Here is an 18,294-nt window from a genome sequence, read left to right as displayed (position 1 = left end):
CATGGAGATTATGACCTTCGATCCTGTCAACCCCAGAAACACAGCGATGTGAGACGCCAGCTCCGACGAATCCATGATGAAGTGCCGCCCTCTACTGTCCGAATACAATAACATCATATAGGCCCGTTACTGTCTGAATACAATAACATTATTGACCAATTCCGGTGGCAGCATACTTTAGATTTTAAATATATTTTATTTCAATGAAATCTGAATGATGTAATAGACAATAGAACAGTCAAAGTACTCAAAGTAAATATATAAAACAAATATTGTGATTAATAAATACGTTTTTTCATATCAAAATTGCGATCGTATTTTGTTTAATAAAGTTGTTGAGAACTGTGATTTTCTGGTCGCAAAGAAAACGGGAGCTCGGAAAGTTTTGCAGTACCCCCTATGGGCCCTAGTGATTCACTAAGGGGGCTTGAGGTACCTTGAAACAGATCGTTTTGGAGCATAATAAAACAGGAGTTATGAAGAATGAATAGGAACACAGCAGACATGTAGGTCGTTCTAGATGGACCTACATGTCTGGTCCTTCTCGATGTCTAGATGTCAATGTAAAAGAGCCGTTATTCACCAACAGGCCTGGACATTTGACCCGATATATATCTGTAGATGTCTAAACTGTGTCTAGCTGTCTAGACCTTTTTCAACAATGACAACAGCATTACATCAATCACCCTCAACATTCTTTACTGCAGATTACTTGTATAGATGTATTCACATGAATTTCTATACATAATAATAACTTTTCTTCCTCCAAAGAGGGGAACAGACATAAGAAGTGACGTTTAAAATATAGGAGTTCATGTTCAACTATATAACTTGTGCTGGAGGATATCGTAATTACGCTAGACTTGTGTTTATGTTGCAGTAGCTCTGATCCTTCCTCTAAGAATTCACCCGACAGGACACAGCCACATTATAACAGTAATTATGCTTTATTGCCATATTCCATTTTTGTCCCATGAAAACCTTTACTTTAGTCTTTGGCTACAACTGAGCATAAAAATAACAAATTAATATAAATGGGAAAAAGTGATTGATCAGCAGGGGGGTAATGTAGCTATCCTACGTTATCCAGCGAAGCTCACTACCATGTCAATAAGCTAGATAGGAACCAAATCTCTTGAGAAACAACCTATTTACTTACCCGCTTGGCACAAAGAAAATAACCCGCCGAATGCAACGCTGCACTCGTTTTCAAGCATCCCAAGAACACACACATGCACGCAGACACACATCAAACGCAGGCACTGCTTCACAATTCAAAGTGGTTGTGAAAGGCATTTTAACACCGAACTATGGAGGTTCTTCCACAGACAGCCTCACCAACCATCAAAGAACTGTAGCATCATGTGCAAAACATTGTCGCCAACCGTCGGCAGCGAGAGTCTCAGGGTTGTTGTTGGGGCCGCCCCCCTGGGGTCTATATACTGAGGGTGTTCAGCGCTGGCACCAGCGTCACCGGCTCTGGCAGGTTCTGGTTGTGTTCTGGGGCTCCTTTGCTCTGGATGACCTTCTGTCGATGCCTCTCCTCCTGGCGCTTCTTCTTCTCCAGCCGCAGCTGCTCCTTCTTCAGCTTGTTTGAAACCTGGGCGTCAGGAAACAGGAAACACCCTCAGCCGGGATCAAAACCAGAGCGCAACACCAAAGTAAAACGACAGAGTGCCGAAAACCAAACGCGTTGTTCTTCACTGACAGCTGGCTTCACCGCCATCCCGACTCAAACCTATACACTTTTAAACTTATTTTGACATTTTATTCATGGTATCTTGCGACACACTTATAATAAAAGCAGGAAACAAAGAAAATCAAATGAACGATACTCTGTCCCCCCCATCGCATACCTTGGCTTTCTGGGCGTTGTTGCCCTCTGGTGGCGGCCGGGGGTCACTGCCTTCTGCGGGGGTCCCACTGCAGGCCGAGATGGATCCTGGCTCGGGGTCTAACAGCCACTCAGCGTTGAGGGTGGCTGCGCTAAGCTGCCCGAGGTATTCCTCGTCATCTGCCCCACGGGCAAACACACACAAAGACCCTCAATCACTTATACCAACAACAGGGAAAATCACCCGATTTTCATATGTACCGGCTTTTCGTTGGGTTACAAAAAAGGCGGGGTTTACCGCGTGGACTATTTAGTGGACCGTATCCACCTTGTGAATTTCAGAGGATTCCGACACAGGTCATTGAGGAGTCGGTAAGGGGTAGTGAACAATTATATTTGTTGTGTTGATTGGAGCATATCCAGGATTTCGCTTTGAAAGAGGATGGGGTCAGGATGAGGTCTCCGACCTTTCCAGTTGAGGCGACGCCCTTTGCTTGTGAGCAGTCCACCCTTTCCTTGCTCCTTTGTTTTTTTATTGTTATGGTCGCCTGGTTGCGGTATTTCTCAACAACAAAGTTGACCTATCTATCGTTTAGAAATGAAAGGCTCGCTTCTATTTCGGTTTCACCTACACACACACACACACACAAACACACACACACACAAGCGGATGTAGCTTGTCAGATCTACATCTTCATTCCTGCTCGTCAGCCCGCTAGGATGGGCGTATGTGGTGGCCCTCACCGACGGCTGGGTGCTGATAGGTGCTCAGGATCACGTTGTCCTCGTACAGCGGGGGAGAGCGCTCTCCCGCCGTCATATGACCGTCTCCAAACTGCCGCTGCTGCCCCTCAGCGTTGTGCAGATTCTACGCCGCGTCCGACAGGAAGAACACAGAGCACACACGGGACACGTCAACGGTGGCTCGACGGGGGCGGGGTCAACAACAGAGCTGAACGGGGTTTATACTTTGGTCGACGTCAGATCAAACCGTTTCCCAGATGGGATTGGTGTCACAGTACAAATTAAAGGAAGCAATAGGATAATTAAAAGGTTTCGATGAAAATCAAATATATACCAAATACTCAATGAGTAGTAGCAATGTAAAGGTAAATAGATATAGATATAGATTTTTGCACATTTATATTCATATTGATTTTTGTATACAAGGTTATATATAATATTATATAGTAGTCATTGCTGTGTGTGATCAAAACAGCCCAAATCTATTCAGACATTGAGGCTGTATTCTTTCGTTCCAAATACAACAGCAATATTTGCAACAGAAACCTGCCTTCAAATCTCAAGGAGATTCGATGGGAGTGCTTGGTGTGTATGTGTGCGTTTGTGCATGTGTGTGCGCGAGCGCGTACCTCTATGCGCAGCTGGGCCGGGCTTTCCGAGTTGTCTCCGATGCGGCGGACGCTGTCATAATGGTCGCCGTAGCGATAGGCGATGTGCATCTCTCTGCACGCGTGCTTGTCAACACCTTTGATCTGCACAGAGGAACGCGAAGCAGGCGCTTTACACTCCGGTTCAATGACGCCGAGCGCCACTGCCTCGTGTTCTGTAACCAGCAGACGCCGTCCCTGGCGTCAGCACCACCCACCTCCCAAAGCGGGGTGTTCAGCTGGTGAATGACCACCTTCAGTTCCTGGCTGCGGGCGAAGGCAACAATGGCGTCATTCCCGGCAAACGTTCCCGGCTGGGAGAGGTTAGACACTGCGGGCACACAGAACAAAAAACACACAAAATGGATGGGTCAGCAAAACCTTTTCAACCAGGGAGTCGCAGAACCCGACATATCGTTCTCTTCCATCCATCCGGAACAAATTATCTGGCTACTCGAGCCAAATGAAAAGAGGATGTTTTTTGGATTCTAGATGTATGACTTATTAACCAATTCCAAGGTTCACGAAACAGTTCAATAAATGGAGGTGTGATGGCCCCTACAGTGATCTGCGAAGGGGACGTCGTCCTCCACAAAGGGCTCAAAGTCCTTCCGATGGGACTTCATGTACTCGACCGTCTCCTGGCGCAGGTTAATGTGTCCCCGGGAGTGGCCCTCCAGCTGGTCTCCCAGAGCTCTGAACAGACAGTTCCTGCATGGGGGGGGGGGGGTCACGTGCATAAACGCATTACAAACACAGGACCGGCTTCTTTAACCCACTGGGCCGGTTCACATGTGTGCATTGATCTTCCCAATTCATGTTTCTATCCTTTATGAAGGTCTGAGAACCATTCGATTCATGATGTATCGTGTCCTAATTGAAACCTACCAAAAGTCAATGGTGGAGCGATATGACCATTTAGGAGGTAGAAATTAATTCAGGGTTACATACATTTTCCCTCTGGTTGAGAATAGGCCCTACTCCGCACCCGGCGCCCAAAGTTTAACGTATTTTATAAACTTTTAATGCGCAGTGAAAAGAACCGTAGAGAAGAAAAAGGCGCATCACGAGCAGTTTCAGTATCTGATCGCTAAACATTGTAGACAGAACCTTAACGGTAGGCATCTTGAGCAAACTACTACAACTATTACTACTACTACCACCACCACCACTACTACTACTACTACAGTACCACTATCTCACCCATCTCCAGGTATTTCTCTCAGCTTCAGGCCCAGGCTCTGCAGCTGATTGGAGAAGCTGACAAACTCTTCCCCATCATCGGCGTCCTGGGGGCGGTTCTTGCGGTCTTTGGCGATGGCACGCCGGGCTGCCCGCCCGTCTCTCTTGCGCTCAACGTCGCCTTTCTTGTTGCCGCGGGCCGGTTTGACCACCTGCTTCCTCGACATGGCGGCCACACTGGTTGCTGCCGCCTAGCGCCTACTGTAGAAGAATGAACGCAACGTCATTAACGATGTGTTTGGACCATTTGTAGATCGCTCAAGGCTTCTCCACTGCAACCAAAAGAAGAGGAAGACACATTTTGGGGGAATTAGATTGCAGATGTTGTACGAGGTCAATGTGCAGCCCACCTACTAGTCACACATAGTCAGTAGTAATTAGTGGTTAGTTAGCAGAACAGGTTTTGTCAGTCCAAAAAGCACCGGCCATCAGCCAATGGTGGGTAGACTTATACTCTTTGGCAGGTAAAGACAACTTTATAAAGGTTAATTTTGGAACCTCAATCAGAGGTTTTGCCTTTCGATCCTGGGGTTGGCGGTTCGAACCCTACTGCGGTGAGTTGACGACAGTTAGTTACGTTTGGGAATAATTAGGGTTGGTTGGAGCTGCATCGACACAAGTGTGTCTTGTGTCGTAGTAATATGGCTCCTTAACTTATACACCTGTCTCCATCATCACACTGACCAATCCAAAAAGTATAGATTCCATTTATAATATTAACAAGGAGTACAATTCGTAACAAAAAAATACATTTTGCGTGATGAAAAACTAAAAATGTTGTATGAGGTTATGAGGCTAGTTAATAAACAAGTTCGTTTTAATGTTTCGAATAATAAAGTGAGTTAAGCTGAGTATTCAAAACCCAGTTGTTTCATACGGTCTTTACGTGGAGCTGTCTCTTACTTACTCCCTGTTCGGTGCTTCTCTCCTTGTCCAATGGACAGCTTGGCAACTTCAGATTTCCTTCCACGTCTTTGACTTTCATCAGTGAACGAACCTGCGTGCCCTTTGTTGGGTTAGTTTGGGTTTTATATTGTGAAATTGTGAATATTTCCCTTGGTGGAAGAAGTCGAGGGCAAACCTGCCAATGAATTTATGGGCATGTAGCAACTTGCTAACATCTGCAGCTAGCTTCCTAAATTGTTATATTAATCAAATGTACATGCATCGTATGCCAATTAAAAATGCAATTTCCAGAACTAAGTTGATGAGGATTTTTGACCAAGCGCAAACGCATTACTTACATGTACTATTTCTTTGAAATCCCTAAGGTATCGCTTTTGTTTTGGCGAAGGCAAAATAAATTCGCTTTACTCTTCGTTTTGTTTACAAATCCACTTCCGCATAATGTAGTTTACGTCATATGGTACGGAACCTCGATAAGCCCAAACCAAGTTGCGCAGCCAGTGACATCTGCTGGCTTGTTACAGCAATTTTAGTTAGGCAATTATGTAGAGATATGCTCAAGGCCATGTCATTTTTGAAGTAGACTTACTATTCATATCTACCATTTCAAGGAAGATACTACTATGGACAACCCAACAATGGACTTCTTATAAAAAGAGTAACCCTACTCTCATCCACACATCTGGCTGTAAGGCCATAGACTGTAAAGTATATAGGTAAAAGTTTTGACTTAATTCAGAATTCAAAATTCCCCCAAGGGTTGGTTTGATATATTCCGTTGTGCTCCAATTCCTGCCATATTTGTGACACAGAAAAATTTAAATGTGCTCAACAATATTTCAAACAAAATGTTTAAAATATATATATATATGCTTTATTAAAAAATATGTGTTTCAACATTGCAGTTGCAGTTAATTGACCAGTACCAATTTATACACACAATATGTTGTACTGGGCCACTAAGAGCGTGTAAACAGCTGTTCGCCAATTAGTCCGCTCTCCGAGGTGCTGAAACAGTAGCCTATGCCTTTACACAATACCAGTTTAAACCATGAGTTCACTGTCATTTCTACAAATATAATGTCCTTTATTCAGCGAACCATTTGGCAATGACGTCCAGTGTTCAGACGTAATGGGTCTATTCGACGAATTACCCGGGACATATGAACTGAAATGGGGCCCGGACAAATGGCGCAGAATCAGAGAGTGCACCGTCTTGTGAAGGCTGATGAATGCACAACTGATCGCGGAAGCAAGTAAACATTGATTGAAACCAAATTCTCATATTGGTCATCAAGAAAAAAAGATGACAAGCTCAGTGCTATAAAGACAGCCTCGAGTACACGAATTCGGTCGTGAGCTCTTGTCGTACGCTGCAGGAGATCGCAGCCCGAGTGGGAGGGGATGTGGAAGCTGGATGCTGGGAGACAAGATGGGATTATGATGTCTGGTTTCGGGAGTGGAAGCACCTACCGATGCTCGTGTGGACTGAACGGGGGCTGAAGGGTGGGTCTGTGTGTCCATTGGATGCGCTGTAGGGCTCGACGCTGGATGATCTGATGCTGCATGGGCGCATTGTGATATGGGACCGAGAGAGCGATCGTTTTGAAACACCGAGGCTATACACTACACTCCGATGGATTCCAGGAGACCGTGAAGGGAAACTCTTCAGAATAAATACCAGCAAAAAACGCCGAGGCTCGAGGAACTTGGAAAGGGGGCGTGGCCTACATCTACCCGGGGAACACCAGTGGGGGATTTTTTTTTATAGCCCTATATAGGCCTTATATGTGTGTGCGTGTTTGTGTGTGCATGTGTGTATGTGTTTGTGTGTTATCCAGAGGAGCTAATCGGTTGAAAAACGTAACCGGAAAGATACCTCTGCATCAGTAATTAGGACACAGGACACATCGATACCCGCAACCCGGATCAGCCAAACCCCGGCCCGCTGGAGCCTCCGCAGGTACCAGAGCCGGTCTGCGCTATCGACTCGACAGATATCTGGAATAGGTGTTGGGAAGAAGGCCGTTGAGGAGCTATCTTGTCTTGTGGAACGCGGCTGAGGACGGTGGGAGAGACAGGGCCGGCTGGAGCCCACCTCGTGTGCCGTGTTGCTGCACCCCAGCCCGGGCAGTCAAAGGACCGGGGGCCAGGTGCGGTATAAGGCCGCCTCGATGAGCGTCTCATCCCGGGACAGCGCACCTCGAGCCCGACCGGAGCGTCCACAGCGCCGCGGATAGAGGAGGGCGACACGAACAGCGGCCGGTTCAGGAGTTTTAATGCATATGATCACAACCACCATGATTTTTATGATTCTTGGTGCTTCGATTGTGATGGTAAGCCATACACACTATTATATATATGTCTTTCTCAATATTTTCATGAAACCGTTTCCTTCCATTTGCTGAAATAAATAAGAATGTAATATAATCATGTCACCAATAGGCCTACATATGCCATAAATATAGAATAGAACCATCTCTAAAAATCAGAGCCAGCCTACAATCAGACATGTATAATTAGGTTACTTCATATTTAATTACCTGCTGTAACAAGTAGGTTATAAACTGTTTATCTGAGGATCAGGACCGGTTTTCTCATATAAATATATAGGGCTGGATATAAAACCAGTGATGTGTTGTTTAGTCTACGGATCGACATGTCCCGACTGACAGGAATGGTTGTTTGCAGGCAGTAGCCTGTTTAATGGACATGAACGCGCTACTGGACCGCTTTCACAACTACATCTTACCGCATCTCCGGGGGGAAGACCGCGTCTGTCACTGCAACTGTGGAAGGTAAACGCCACCTCCATCGTTTGGCCTAATATTTTCATTAGACAGTGTGTGTGTGTGTGTGTGTGTGTGTGTGTGTGTGTGTGTGTGTGTGTGTGTGTGTGTGTGTGTGTGTGTGTGTGTGTGTGTGTGCGTGCGTGCGTGCGTGCGTGTGTGCGTGCGTGCGTGCGTGCGTGCGTGTGTGCACGCGTGTGCGTTCGCGTATGCGCGTGGGTCCTTGACCGTGTGTGTGTGTGTGTGTGTGTGTGTGTGTGTGTGTGTGTGTGTGTGTGTGTGTGCGTGTGCGTGCGTGTATGCGTGTGTGTGTGTGTGTGTGTGTGTGTGTGTGTGTGTGTGTGTGTGTGTGTGTGTGTGTGTGTGTGTGTGTGTGTGTGTGTGTGTGTGTGGGCAGCAGCGGCAAATCGCGCCGTTGTTTTGCTTGTCAAACCTTAATGTGCTCAATGGGCCCAACGAAGATTTCGAGCGATTATCTAAGGAATGGTGCCCCGGTATTTGCATCAAATGACTTGAGATGCTGCTAAACTGTTGTCAGCGTAGGAGCCGATTATTTGTGGTGGTGGCGTCGGCCTATTGGTCTCCAGTATGTCTCGGTATTTACCAGGGCAGATTTGGGGTCCGCTGCATACGAAACGGTGTTGAAGCCACATAAATACATTATGTCGATTTAAAAAGCTCCTGAATTATTTGCTTTGGCATTTTACAGTGTATAGGCGTAGTTGGTTATTGCCAAACGATACAGGTTTTAATGGTGTCTTGAGTTGTCCGTTTTGGAAACTGACTTTATTGAAAACGATTTGTTTGTGCCGAAAGGTGAATTTATGCCATTATTCAGTACGATTATCAGCATTCATTTGCATCAAGAACAGTTTAGTTACAGGGCAAATGTAACTCAGTGGATCTGGACTGGGATTGTTTGTTAAGTCAGAGATGGTCAATAAAGTTCCCTTTATAACCCATACCCCAATAGGAGACTGTTTCAGAGCAGCCTGAGTGATCTGCTTTCTAAGCCTGGTCAGAGCTGATCATAAGGTCTCACTTTGTTAGCGTTTATGAGGGCATGACGGAAACAGAATTTGTAAGGAATTTAAATCCATATGTTGTGTACTGCAAGGGCATTTGTTAAGTGTTTTAAAGTGCTCGCTTTCACACTAAGTGTGACCGAGTGTTTGTTTTGGACAATATACACAACACGAGACTATTGATGCAAATGCACAGAATGCAAGAAATCTATGTCACACCGCCCCCCGTTTGTAACTCAAGCAGCTCTTTGATTGATGTCCGAAATTTCACAATCGACCCGACATCATCTTCTCTGCTTGCGGACTTAAGTGTGCAATAATGCAACTCTCTTTAGGAATGATAATAATACCATCACAAATGGTTGCAGATGTCTGGAACAGCTACTGTATCGGCTCCAATCCCTCTTCCCTGTTTTCAGGTCATTGTCTAGTGATGCAGACATTCACTGACCTGAAAAGTTAGAGACGGTCATTCCGTAAGACAGCAATGTGTGGCTGAGACTAGAGCTCCGCGGTACACCCAGAACTGAGAATCCCATCAAGGCAGCTTTAATCAAACTAGAATCAAACACACACACACACACACACACACACACACACACACACACACACACACACACACACACACACACACACACACACACACACACACACACACACACACACACACACACACACACACACACACACACACACACACACATACACACACACACACACACAAACCTTTGTCTTCCTCAGTCATTGTCGTCGTTAATTTGGGGTTGAATTACTCAGTGATTACAGAGATTATTTTCAGAGAAGGTGTTGCATTAGGCAGGTTTTTAAAACATAGATGATGCTGTTCGGTATAGTAAGATGAGATGGTAAACCATTGTTTCATTATACTGGCCAAAATGATGCTAGGGTGAAGATACGGTTTGTTTGAATGAGTTCACAGCTAAATTAGAATGGTGGTTGGAGCCGGTGGTTCCCATTGTTTTATCATTCCCTACATGTGTTTCACTTCCTCCTTACACTTATGTTTGATACTGAATTTCTGAAGTAGGTCTACTTAATGCTTTCGCTCTTGAGATTCTGTACCACAAAGATACAAAATGTGAAGGGGTTGGATCTTAAAGCAACCATATGATAAAATTTTATCTTTTGGCTTATGTCATGTTGTTACTAGTTTGGAGTGGGAGGATGGTTTTGACTGGATTTATAATTCAGAAGAGAAACCAGCCAGATAGTTGTGCAAAGAGGAGCACCCATTTTTTTCCTCCATCATCACCTGGCTCGGAATGGTTCGCAGTAACAAAATTATGTTTTCAATGTGCCTAATCACACATCATCAGGGGTCACAAGCCCTACCATAGTCATTACTGCACCATAACTGGAGTTGCGTTTTGCATTTTGACCCAACCCATAATAACCAGCGTTGGCCTTTCTCCGTCTCCTCTCTCTAGACATCACGTTCACTATGTGATCCCGTACGACGGCGATCACTCGTTGGTGGACTCCTCGGAGAACTACTTTGTGAGTGACAGCGTGACCAAGCAGGAGATGGACTTAATGCTGGGCTTGCTGCTGGGCTTCTGCATCAGTTGGCTGCTGCTGTGGATGGACGGGCTGCTCCACTGCGCCGTGCGGGCATGGAGAGCTAGCCGCTACTACGGTAAGCTAGCGCATTCTCCTCCCACACGTTGTCCACCTCCTCCACACCAAACCAGTTTCCTTTGAACTAATAGCATAATATTACCAGATAGCACTATTTTAGATATGGAATTATTTGAGGTATTGCTGAGTCGGGAACTTATACTATCACCATATAGCATAATTATTACTACTAATGGCCCAGGAGTTTAAAATAGAAGAGGCATACATCTGTTCCTTCTCATAACCTAATTGATCAGCAATAATCAATGTATAAAATATTAAAACAATCCTAGGGCTTCATGTACCCTTAGTGTTAATTTACCCCCTGGGTTCATCTCCCCCAGGGTTCAGGTTCTTCTGGGTTCACATACCCCGGTTGGCAACCACTTTGCAAACAAAGAATCAGCTTGGTGGATCGTAGAAGGGGAATAGGAATAGTCAAAGCCAGCTGCTTAGCAATGAATGAAACATAAGAGCTGTAATGTTAAGCTTTATATTGTCTTACTATTAAATTACTGAAAATAATAAAATATGAGATTACTGATATATATCATTTTATTATTATAATGTGATTATTATAATGTAATTATAGCCAGTGTAAGGTAGATGTGATTCTGTTTTCTAGACAGATTTAAAGAACTTAATCTGCAACCAAACCAGCCACAGTCGGTGCCATCTATAAGGATCAACCGTATAGTATCAATAGACATTTGTGCTTATATGTCAGTAAAAGTAATTAGTCTGAAAGCGCCTTTAACTGGACTTTGAGATGCAGAGCTGCAAACTGCCAGAAGTAGAGTTGAAAGAAAGTCCTTTTGTTTAATCAATGCGAGAGAGAGAGAGATAGAGACTTGAGGTTTTCAGTGAAGACACAGATATATGTGGCATCTTTGAATTATAGCCAGATTCTTAACACATGCATTTTTGGGGATGTGATTGGATGTGATGAGATCTTTGTCGAGAGATGTCCTTGGTCATAATAATCTACAAATATAGTGATATTTGGTTTCAGATCAGGCTCAATAGTCACAAACCGAATATTTTAATTTCTTATTTCAAATAAAAGCAAATTAACAATTTATGTTAAGCAATGACATATATTTGATGGGCTTGAATAAACATTTGAAATGTTATATATATGTATATATATATATATATATATATATATATATATATATATATATATATATATATATATATATATATATAAATTAATATAATATTAACAAAGTGTATGCATGCTATCTCTGATCCTCATATATACGGAAGCTGAATCTCTCTCTATATGAATGCTAGGGAGAGCTATAACCATTCCTGATGTATAAACCCTGAATATTCTAGGTGCCTTAACTCTTGAATGTGAAGCACTCAGTGGCATCAGGCACATCCTGCAGGCTGCTCACCAGACACTGGCCTCGATGTGAGAAACTAGCTTGGGAAAGCTATTCTTGGTTTCACCCAATAATCAAGTTTTGAAGCCATAGGGTGGATGGTGTTGGTGTGTTATTCGAAAGCATTGTTTTATAAAGAGAGGCTGAGAGAGACAGAGAAGTAGACAGAGAAAGAGACTGAGAGAGGAGAGAGACAGAGGCAGATAATGAGACAGTGTGTGTGTGTGTGTGTGTGTGTGTGTGTGTGTGTGTGTGTGTGTGTGTGTGTGTGTGTGTGTGTGTGTGTGTGTGTGTGTGTGTGTGTGTGTGTGTGTGTGTGTGTGTGTGTATTGGATGTGATGCTGTGGCTGGGTCAGGTTTGTTCAGTCCTCTATTGCTGGTGTGTATGTGTGTGTGTGTGTGTGTGTGTGTGTGTGTGTGTGTGTGTGTGTGTGTGTGTGTGTGTGTGTGTGTGTGTGTGTGTGTGTGTGTGTGTTGGATGTGATGTGAAGGTGAGGCTGGGGGGGATATGCTGTCATAGACACACACACTCACACATACCCTTCTCCAAAGCTATAAATAGAAAGCCCATCTGTACGCGTACACACACGCCGACACACACGCGCCAACACACACATACACTCTAACACACACAAGCACACACACAGAGAGGATATTCCTGATGCCATTTATGGAGCTCCACCCCTTCCCCCCTTGGGAAGTGTATTTCTGGACATCTACCCTATTCAATAAAAACGTCAGGAAGCTGGAAAATAACGTCTTTCATTCTTGTTTTTCATTTAAATCCTGTATCACCTGATTAGATCAATACAGCCATTGTATTGTAAGAGTTGACCTCATGATTTAAATCTTTATTCCTCCATCCTCCACCTTCTTCCCCCTCTCACTACAGATACCCTTCAGAGGAGAAGCTATAAATAACCCACCCCCACTGCTCGGCTTCAACCCTTCCCCCACCTCCCTCACCCTCCCACACCCTCCCCCGAACTCCCCCGTCCTCCAACTAGCAGAGATCCGTCTGCTGGGTTTAGAATGGATGCTACGCGGTTCGCTGTCTCCAGCCACGCGCAGCCATTCATGTTTTGGTGTTGTTCCGTCAGTCCTGGTTTCCTGACGACCGGGGCCTCCCACTACGCTACCGGCAGCGTGAGGAATCAAATATAGAACCACCGAGAGCAGAAAACATCGCAATAAGGCGTTTGGCACGTGGGGAGTCAGTGTTGATTATCGCACTGTATCAGCACTGAGTCCATTCAGTGTTTGAGCGATACATCGAAAAGTGTGTTTTGTCTGAAGTAGAGCCGTGAAGGGAACCTCACAGTGATCCACGTGCGTGCGCCAGAAGTCAAGGGCAAGCGGGGGAGAATGAAGGGCGTTGAGGCCACTCTGCCTCCTCATCGCATTATTGACCGCGTCCAATCTTTACCTTGTATACGTCACTCTGTGTTGGGCGCAGAACGCATCTGCTGCCTCACTTCCCAGAATTAAAAGTCGTTAAAGCCAAGATAAACCTGGTGTCCTGAAGACTTATATAGACTGGCTCTTTTGTCAAGCACGTCAGAGAATGGGCAGTGTCACAGCTGTTAAAAGATAGGCCTTACTTAAATATATATATATATATATATATATATATATATATATATATATATATATATATATATATATATATATATATATATATATATATATATATATATATTTAAGTATATATATATATATAAATTATATATAAATGTCTAGATATGAATATGTTAATTTATGAATAAAATCGAAAGTTTATGCGTTGCTTTATTTTAATGAATGCATAATTAACCCAACTCTTTCCCCCCCCCCCAGACACCCCCTCCTGGTCGTGGCTCCCCCAGTTCTGCAACCTGCGGGACCTGAGGCGTCGCTCCCAACACCGGCAGCTCGAGGACTCCAGTGGCAACATGGTGCACATCAAGCAGAAGCTCTACCACAACGGCCACCCCAGCCCCCGCCACCTCTGAATCTGAAACGCCCCAAGGACTCAAGTAAAATACATTCCCCCACCCCCCACTCCCTATCCCGCCAACCTGAAAATACTTCTTCCCTTCTCCCATTTTAAGTCCCTGAAACTGCTCCATTGCCAACAGATGCCTCAGATCCTGGAGAAAACTGTCCTGCTCTACCACTTGTACGACCACTTGTACGACCACTAGTGCTATCACTAGTAGGACACACTAGTGCTACCACTAGCACGGTCAATTGTACGACAACTAGTGCTATCACTGGTACGACCACTGGTACGACCACTGGTGCTAACATTAGTGCCACCACTAGTGCTAGCACTTTTGCTACCACTATTGCTAGCACTTGTGCTACCACTATTGCTAGCACTTGTGCTACCACTATTGCTTTTGTAAGACCACTAGTGCTAGCACTTGAAGACCACTAGTGCTAGCACTTGTAAGACCACTAGTGCTAGCACCTGTCAATCCCTAGTGTTACCACTATCGCCAGCACTTGTGAGACCACTAGTGCTAGCACTGGTGCGACCACTTGTGCTAGCACTTGTGCGACCACTAGTGCTAGCACTTGTCAACCACTAGTGTGACCACTAGTACGACCACTAGTGCTCCAACTAGTGCAAACACTTGTGCGACCACTAGTGCTACCACTTGTAAGACCACTAGTGCTACCACTTGTCAACCAATAGTGCAAACACTTGTGCGAACACTAGTGAGACCACTTGTGCTACCACTAGTGCGGCCACTGGTGCTACCACTGGTGCTACCAATACTGCGACCACTTGTAAGACCACTAGTGCGACCACTTGTAAGACCACTATTGCTGGTCATACCACTTGTACTTGTGTAACCCAGACACCCACTAATGGCCCCCGTCCCGTCATAACGTGACTTTCTTAGGACAAAGAAGATAAAAAGGAAACCTGCCAAACAACACTCCACTAAATGTCCCGGAAGTTTGAAACGGACGTAAACCAGGAGGGTCCATGTTGAATCTTGTGTTACGTCCATGTGAACCGCTGTGGGGGGAGGGAGGAGGAAGAAAAGAACAAAAAAAATAAATTAAGGTTATTTTTTTTCCTGTATAGAGAGACATTTTGTGTGTTTATTGTTCAACTTGGCATGCTCTTTTAGAACAGGGTAAGATGTGGGTGTAGTTTGTAAAATGGCGCCGTGAGAATGGAGTGTCATGCGTTCTTTCTCTTTTCTCTATGAGTGGGTTGGGGGGGAGGGGGGGGGGGGGGGGGGGGGCTGAATATTTTTGTGATGAAATGGTTAGATTGCTGCTTCTGTAAATACTTATACATATTGGGTACGGGGGATTCCTCAACGGGTGCGTGTGTGGGGAGGAGGACGTTTTTGTCTTGGTAGTTTACAGATAGAAACCTATTTGGAAGTTAATTGACTTGTGAATGGCGGTACCAATAATGATCTGAACTGGAGCACATGTCTGGTTACAAACTAGATGTAAACCATTTGATTTCTGCAACTACAAAAAAAAAAGAACAAAACACTGGTTGATTCGCTTTGTTACTTTGTCAATTCAATGAATGTACTACTTTTCTTTGTTGTAAATATGTGCGTGGGAGTGGAGCCCTAGTTCGTGGGTCAGGGTTTTCCTTGCCGTTCTCTTCGGCCCGACAAGACGGAACTGATCTGTCCTTCTCTCTGTCCTTGTTGTCAGTGCTGTTTTTATTTTTCATGATTGATGACAGTTTTGATGCACCCAATTCCTTCAAAGCTATCAGGAGCAACCAGCCTATCCGCGCAAGGAACCCTGACCCAAGCCCCGCCTCCTCTCTGTCCAGACATTGCTGTTGTGAGGATGAAATGTCTGTTTTATTAAAAGTGCCGTTGAAGCACATCAGTGAGCCCTGATGCTTGTGTCACTCAAAACATGAGGTCTAACAGAACCCCGGGCTGCTGCCAATATCCATATTCACAACCTTTTGATCACACACAAGGCTCATTTCAATACTATAGCATTTATTGATTTACACATTTTGTAAACGTATTATATCTAAGGGATATGTAAAATGGCATTTGTACATTTATATATATTTTTGCAATGAGACAATCCTTGAATTTAAACCTACTAGTGTCAAATGGCTTCAAAAGCCCACATTTAAATATCAGTATGGACCCCTGGACTCTAGTTCTTTGCCTTCTCCAATAATCCTCAGCTGAGAAGCATTGGTAGGGCTTTCAAGCTGCATGTGTTTAAAGCACATCATCCCACTAGCAACCGTTACAATTCCTAGATGTTATGTTTCACCACCAGCAAGATTCATTCCAGTGAGTTCCGCTCAGTGTTGCTGTAGTTGACAGCTTAAATGTTATTTTTATTGTTCAAGACTTCCAACATTCAGAGGTGTGCAAAACCTAGTGTGACTATAAAATGTGTGTAAGTATGTATTCGCCCGATCAGAGACAGCTGTTGTATCTGCTTTGCCTACCACTGCATATGCCACTACCTCTGTCTCCTTGGCAACACCAGATACTACAACCTCTTTCCCGTTACCAGCCTCTGTTGCTATGGTTTCAAGATTCTTGGCAGTCTCTGCTGATAATGTCTCTGCTGCCACAGCAAAGTACTGTCAAAATCCTGTGTATTTTATTGAAACTGCTGGCCTCAGATGTATCTCTTATAACGCTATTGTAGACTCAGCCTACATTTAGTCAAAGTGCTGGGCACAGACTTATTTCCAGTAATCTTTGTGTTAACAGCCTCCACCTCTCTTTAGTCAAAGTGTTGGTCTTTGCAAACTTTTTTCTAACTGCTGTTGCTGTGACAATGGATGCAGAGCGGCCACCCCAGCAGCCATAGGTTTAACTGATAGGAAAATCTCCATGGCAACCTTCTTGCACTCCTCCACGACACCTGAGCTTCAGAGCATGTCAGTGTAGAAAACCTTTAAAGTAATTTAAGATTTACAATGATTTTTAAGATGACAACTTATTATCAAATAACAAAACCAAATTGCACTGTCAGAACTGAATTGCCAGACAGGTATATTTGATGTTTGTGACTACAAACCTTCTAGTAGCCATTTAATGTTGCACGTAGGCTTACACGTATTATGATTACAATTGGATTAAGGGTTTCAAAGCGAATCACCAAAAGGCAAGGAGGCTTGAAATGAGACTTCACTCGACTAATTCCACAAATATAGAAAGATGTGGCTACAACTATTTTGGAATGAAATACCTTTTTTGGTGAAAAGCAATAATGTGAAATGTAAGAAAGTTTATGTCCTGATAGTAGTAGTTAATGATATTTTTGTTTTTACCTTTTAACCGTACAATGACAGCACATTTAGTCTGCAACCGACTGCATTGTGTGCAGCTCTTTCACATCCGTTGTTCGTTAGGTTAAAGGGAAGGCACTGCATGTGGGTGGAGGCATACAGCATGCTGGGTAAAGGAAAATGAACAGATGGCTGTTACACAACACATTGTTTTGCACTAACCTGACACATAGCTGCTGAACAATATATATGACTATAGAACCACGAGGCTAAGAGTGGTTCTATGTTACTATTCTGAGCTAGTGGAACCATCTGGCTGAGGTCCTAGGCCTGTAGGCTTCACAATATGTCTGGGTAGTTGGTAAAGATGGTTATGGCCTCGGTTAGGGAGATAAAGTCAATTAAAACTTCAAATAAAAGGATGTAAACTATCGATGCAGAATACTTTAAACCTCAATTTTAAAAAAGGTTGGGACGTGTACTAAACGTAATGCATACATATATATGTGAATAATATCCATAAAACCATGAAGAAATGATTTGCAAAATCCTTTTTGGACCTGTAATCATCAAAACCTCCTCTCAGACTAAAACAGGAGGCATCCTCTCATCTTAAACTCGTGGGTCCCTGGATAAGTGAAGCTTGCAGTATCCAGTAAACAGAAAATACTGGACTCCATCAAACAATCAACCCTTTCCAAAGGCTGGAAAAAGAGAATACCCAACTTGTCAAATGAGGGAGAGATTTACTCTGATTCTGACAGATTTAGCTGTTAAAAATGCTTTGGAACAGGATCAGCAAAAAAGAAAAAGCCAAAAGCACCGAAAAAAACCAGAGA

General features: G+C 44.0%; 3 protein-coding genes across 5 annotated transcripts in view; 2 read left to right on the top strand and 1 right to left on the bottom strand.

Moving 5' to 3' along the window:
• The window catches only part of zgc:171775 (STKc_p38 domain-containing protein), a 6,370-nt gene extending 5,804 nt beyond the window's left edge, over positions 1-566 (top strand). Inside the window, exon 12 of the mRNA XM_030361814.1 lies at positions 1-566. This exon is cut by the window's left edge and continues 10 nt beyond it. Within this exon, the coding sequence (XP_030217674.1) occupies positions 1-52 (52 nt within the window). The 3' untranslated portion in view covers positions 53-566.
• A 358-nt stretch (positions 567-924) lies between these two features.
• otud3 (OTU deubiquitinase 3) lies at positions 925-5,822 on the bottom strand. 3 transcript variants are annotated; one of them, XM_030361825.1, is made up of 9 exons: positions 5,712-5,822; positions 5,375-5,473; positions 4,429-4,668; positions 3,788-3,936; positions 3,444-3,556; positions 3,208-3,330; positions 2,579-2,702; positions 1,857-2,014; positions 925-1,600 (listed from the first exon to the last, which is right to left on the bottom strand). In XM_030361825.1, the coding sequence occupies exons 3-9, from the start codon at positions 4,632-4,634 to the stop codon at positions 1,436-1,438; spliced, it is 1,038 nt and encodes a 345-aa protein (XP_030217685.1). In that variant the 5' UTR covers positions 4,635-4,668; positions 5,375-5,473; positions 5,712-5,822; the 3' UTR covers positions 925-1,435. The 3 variants fall into 3 exon arrangements, with proteins under 3 accessions (XP_030217685.1, XP_030217684.1, XP_030217686.1); XM_030361824.1 differs by having other exon boundaries at positions 5,375-5,464; XM_030361826.1 differs by lacking the exon at positions 5,375-5,473 and having other exon boundaries at positions 5,712-5,817.
• Positions 5,823-6,428: 606 nt separating this feature from the next.
• On the top strand, positions 6,429-15,114 carry tmem240a (transmembrane protein 240a). Its single transcript, XM_030361845.1, has 4 exons — positions 6,429-7,709; positions 8,065-8,171; positions 10,636-10,844; positions 14,053-15,114. Exons 1-4 carry the CDS (start codon positions 7,653-7,655, stop codon positions 14,205-14,207), a joined length of 528 nt encoding a protein of 175 aa, XP_030217705.1. The 5' UTR covers positions 6,429-7,652; the 3' UTR covers positions 14,208-15,114.
• Positions 15,115-18,294: the final 3,180 nt, after the last annotated feature.

The sequence above is a fragment of the Gadus morhua genome, chromosome 7 (assembly GCF_902167405.1).
Source record: "Gadus morhua chromosome 7, gadMor3.0, whole genome shotgun sequence".
In the NCBI taxonomy this organism is placed as follows: domain Eukaryota; kingdom Metazoa; phylum Chordata; class Actinopteri; order Gadiformes; family Gadidae; genus Gadus; species Gadus morhua.
This window is presented reverse-complemented; position numbering and strand designations above follow the sequence as displayed.

Bases quoted from the DNA above. Each gene is read 5' to 3' on its own strand.
- otud3 (XM_030361825.1), bottom strand. From the start codon at position 4,634: ATGTCGAGGAAGCAGGTGGTCAAACCGGCCCGCGGCAACAAGAAAGGC. The intron at 3,937-4,428 runs GTGAGATAGTGG...CCCCCCATGCAG, and splicing joins AGAGAAATACCTGGAGATGG to GAACTGTCTGTTCAGAGCTC. The intron at 2,703-3,207 runs GTACGCGCTCGC...GACGCGGCGTAG, and splicing joins CGGCCCAGCTGCGCATAGAG to AATCTGCACAACGCTGAGGG.
- tmem240a (XM_030361845.1), top strand. From the start codon at position 7,653: ATGCATATGATCACAACCACCATGATTTTTATGATTCTTGGTGCTTCG. The intron at 7,710-8,064 runs GTAAGCCATACA...GGTTGTTTGCAG, and splicing joins TTGGTGCTTCGATTGTGATG to GCAGTAGCCTGTTTAATGGA. The intron at 8,172-10,635 runs GTAAACGCCACC...TCCTCTCTCTAG, and splicing joins TGTCACTGCAACTGTGGAAG to ACATCACGTTCACTATGTGA.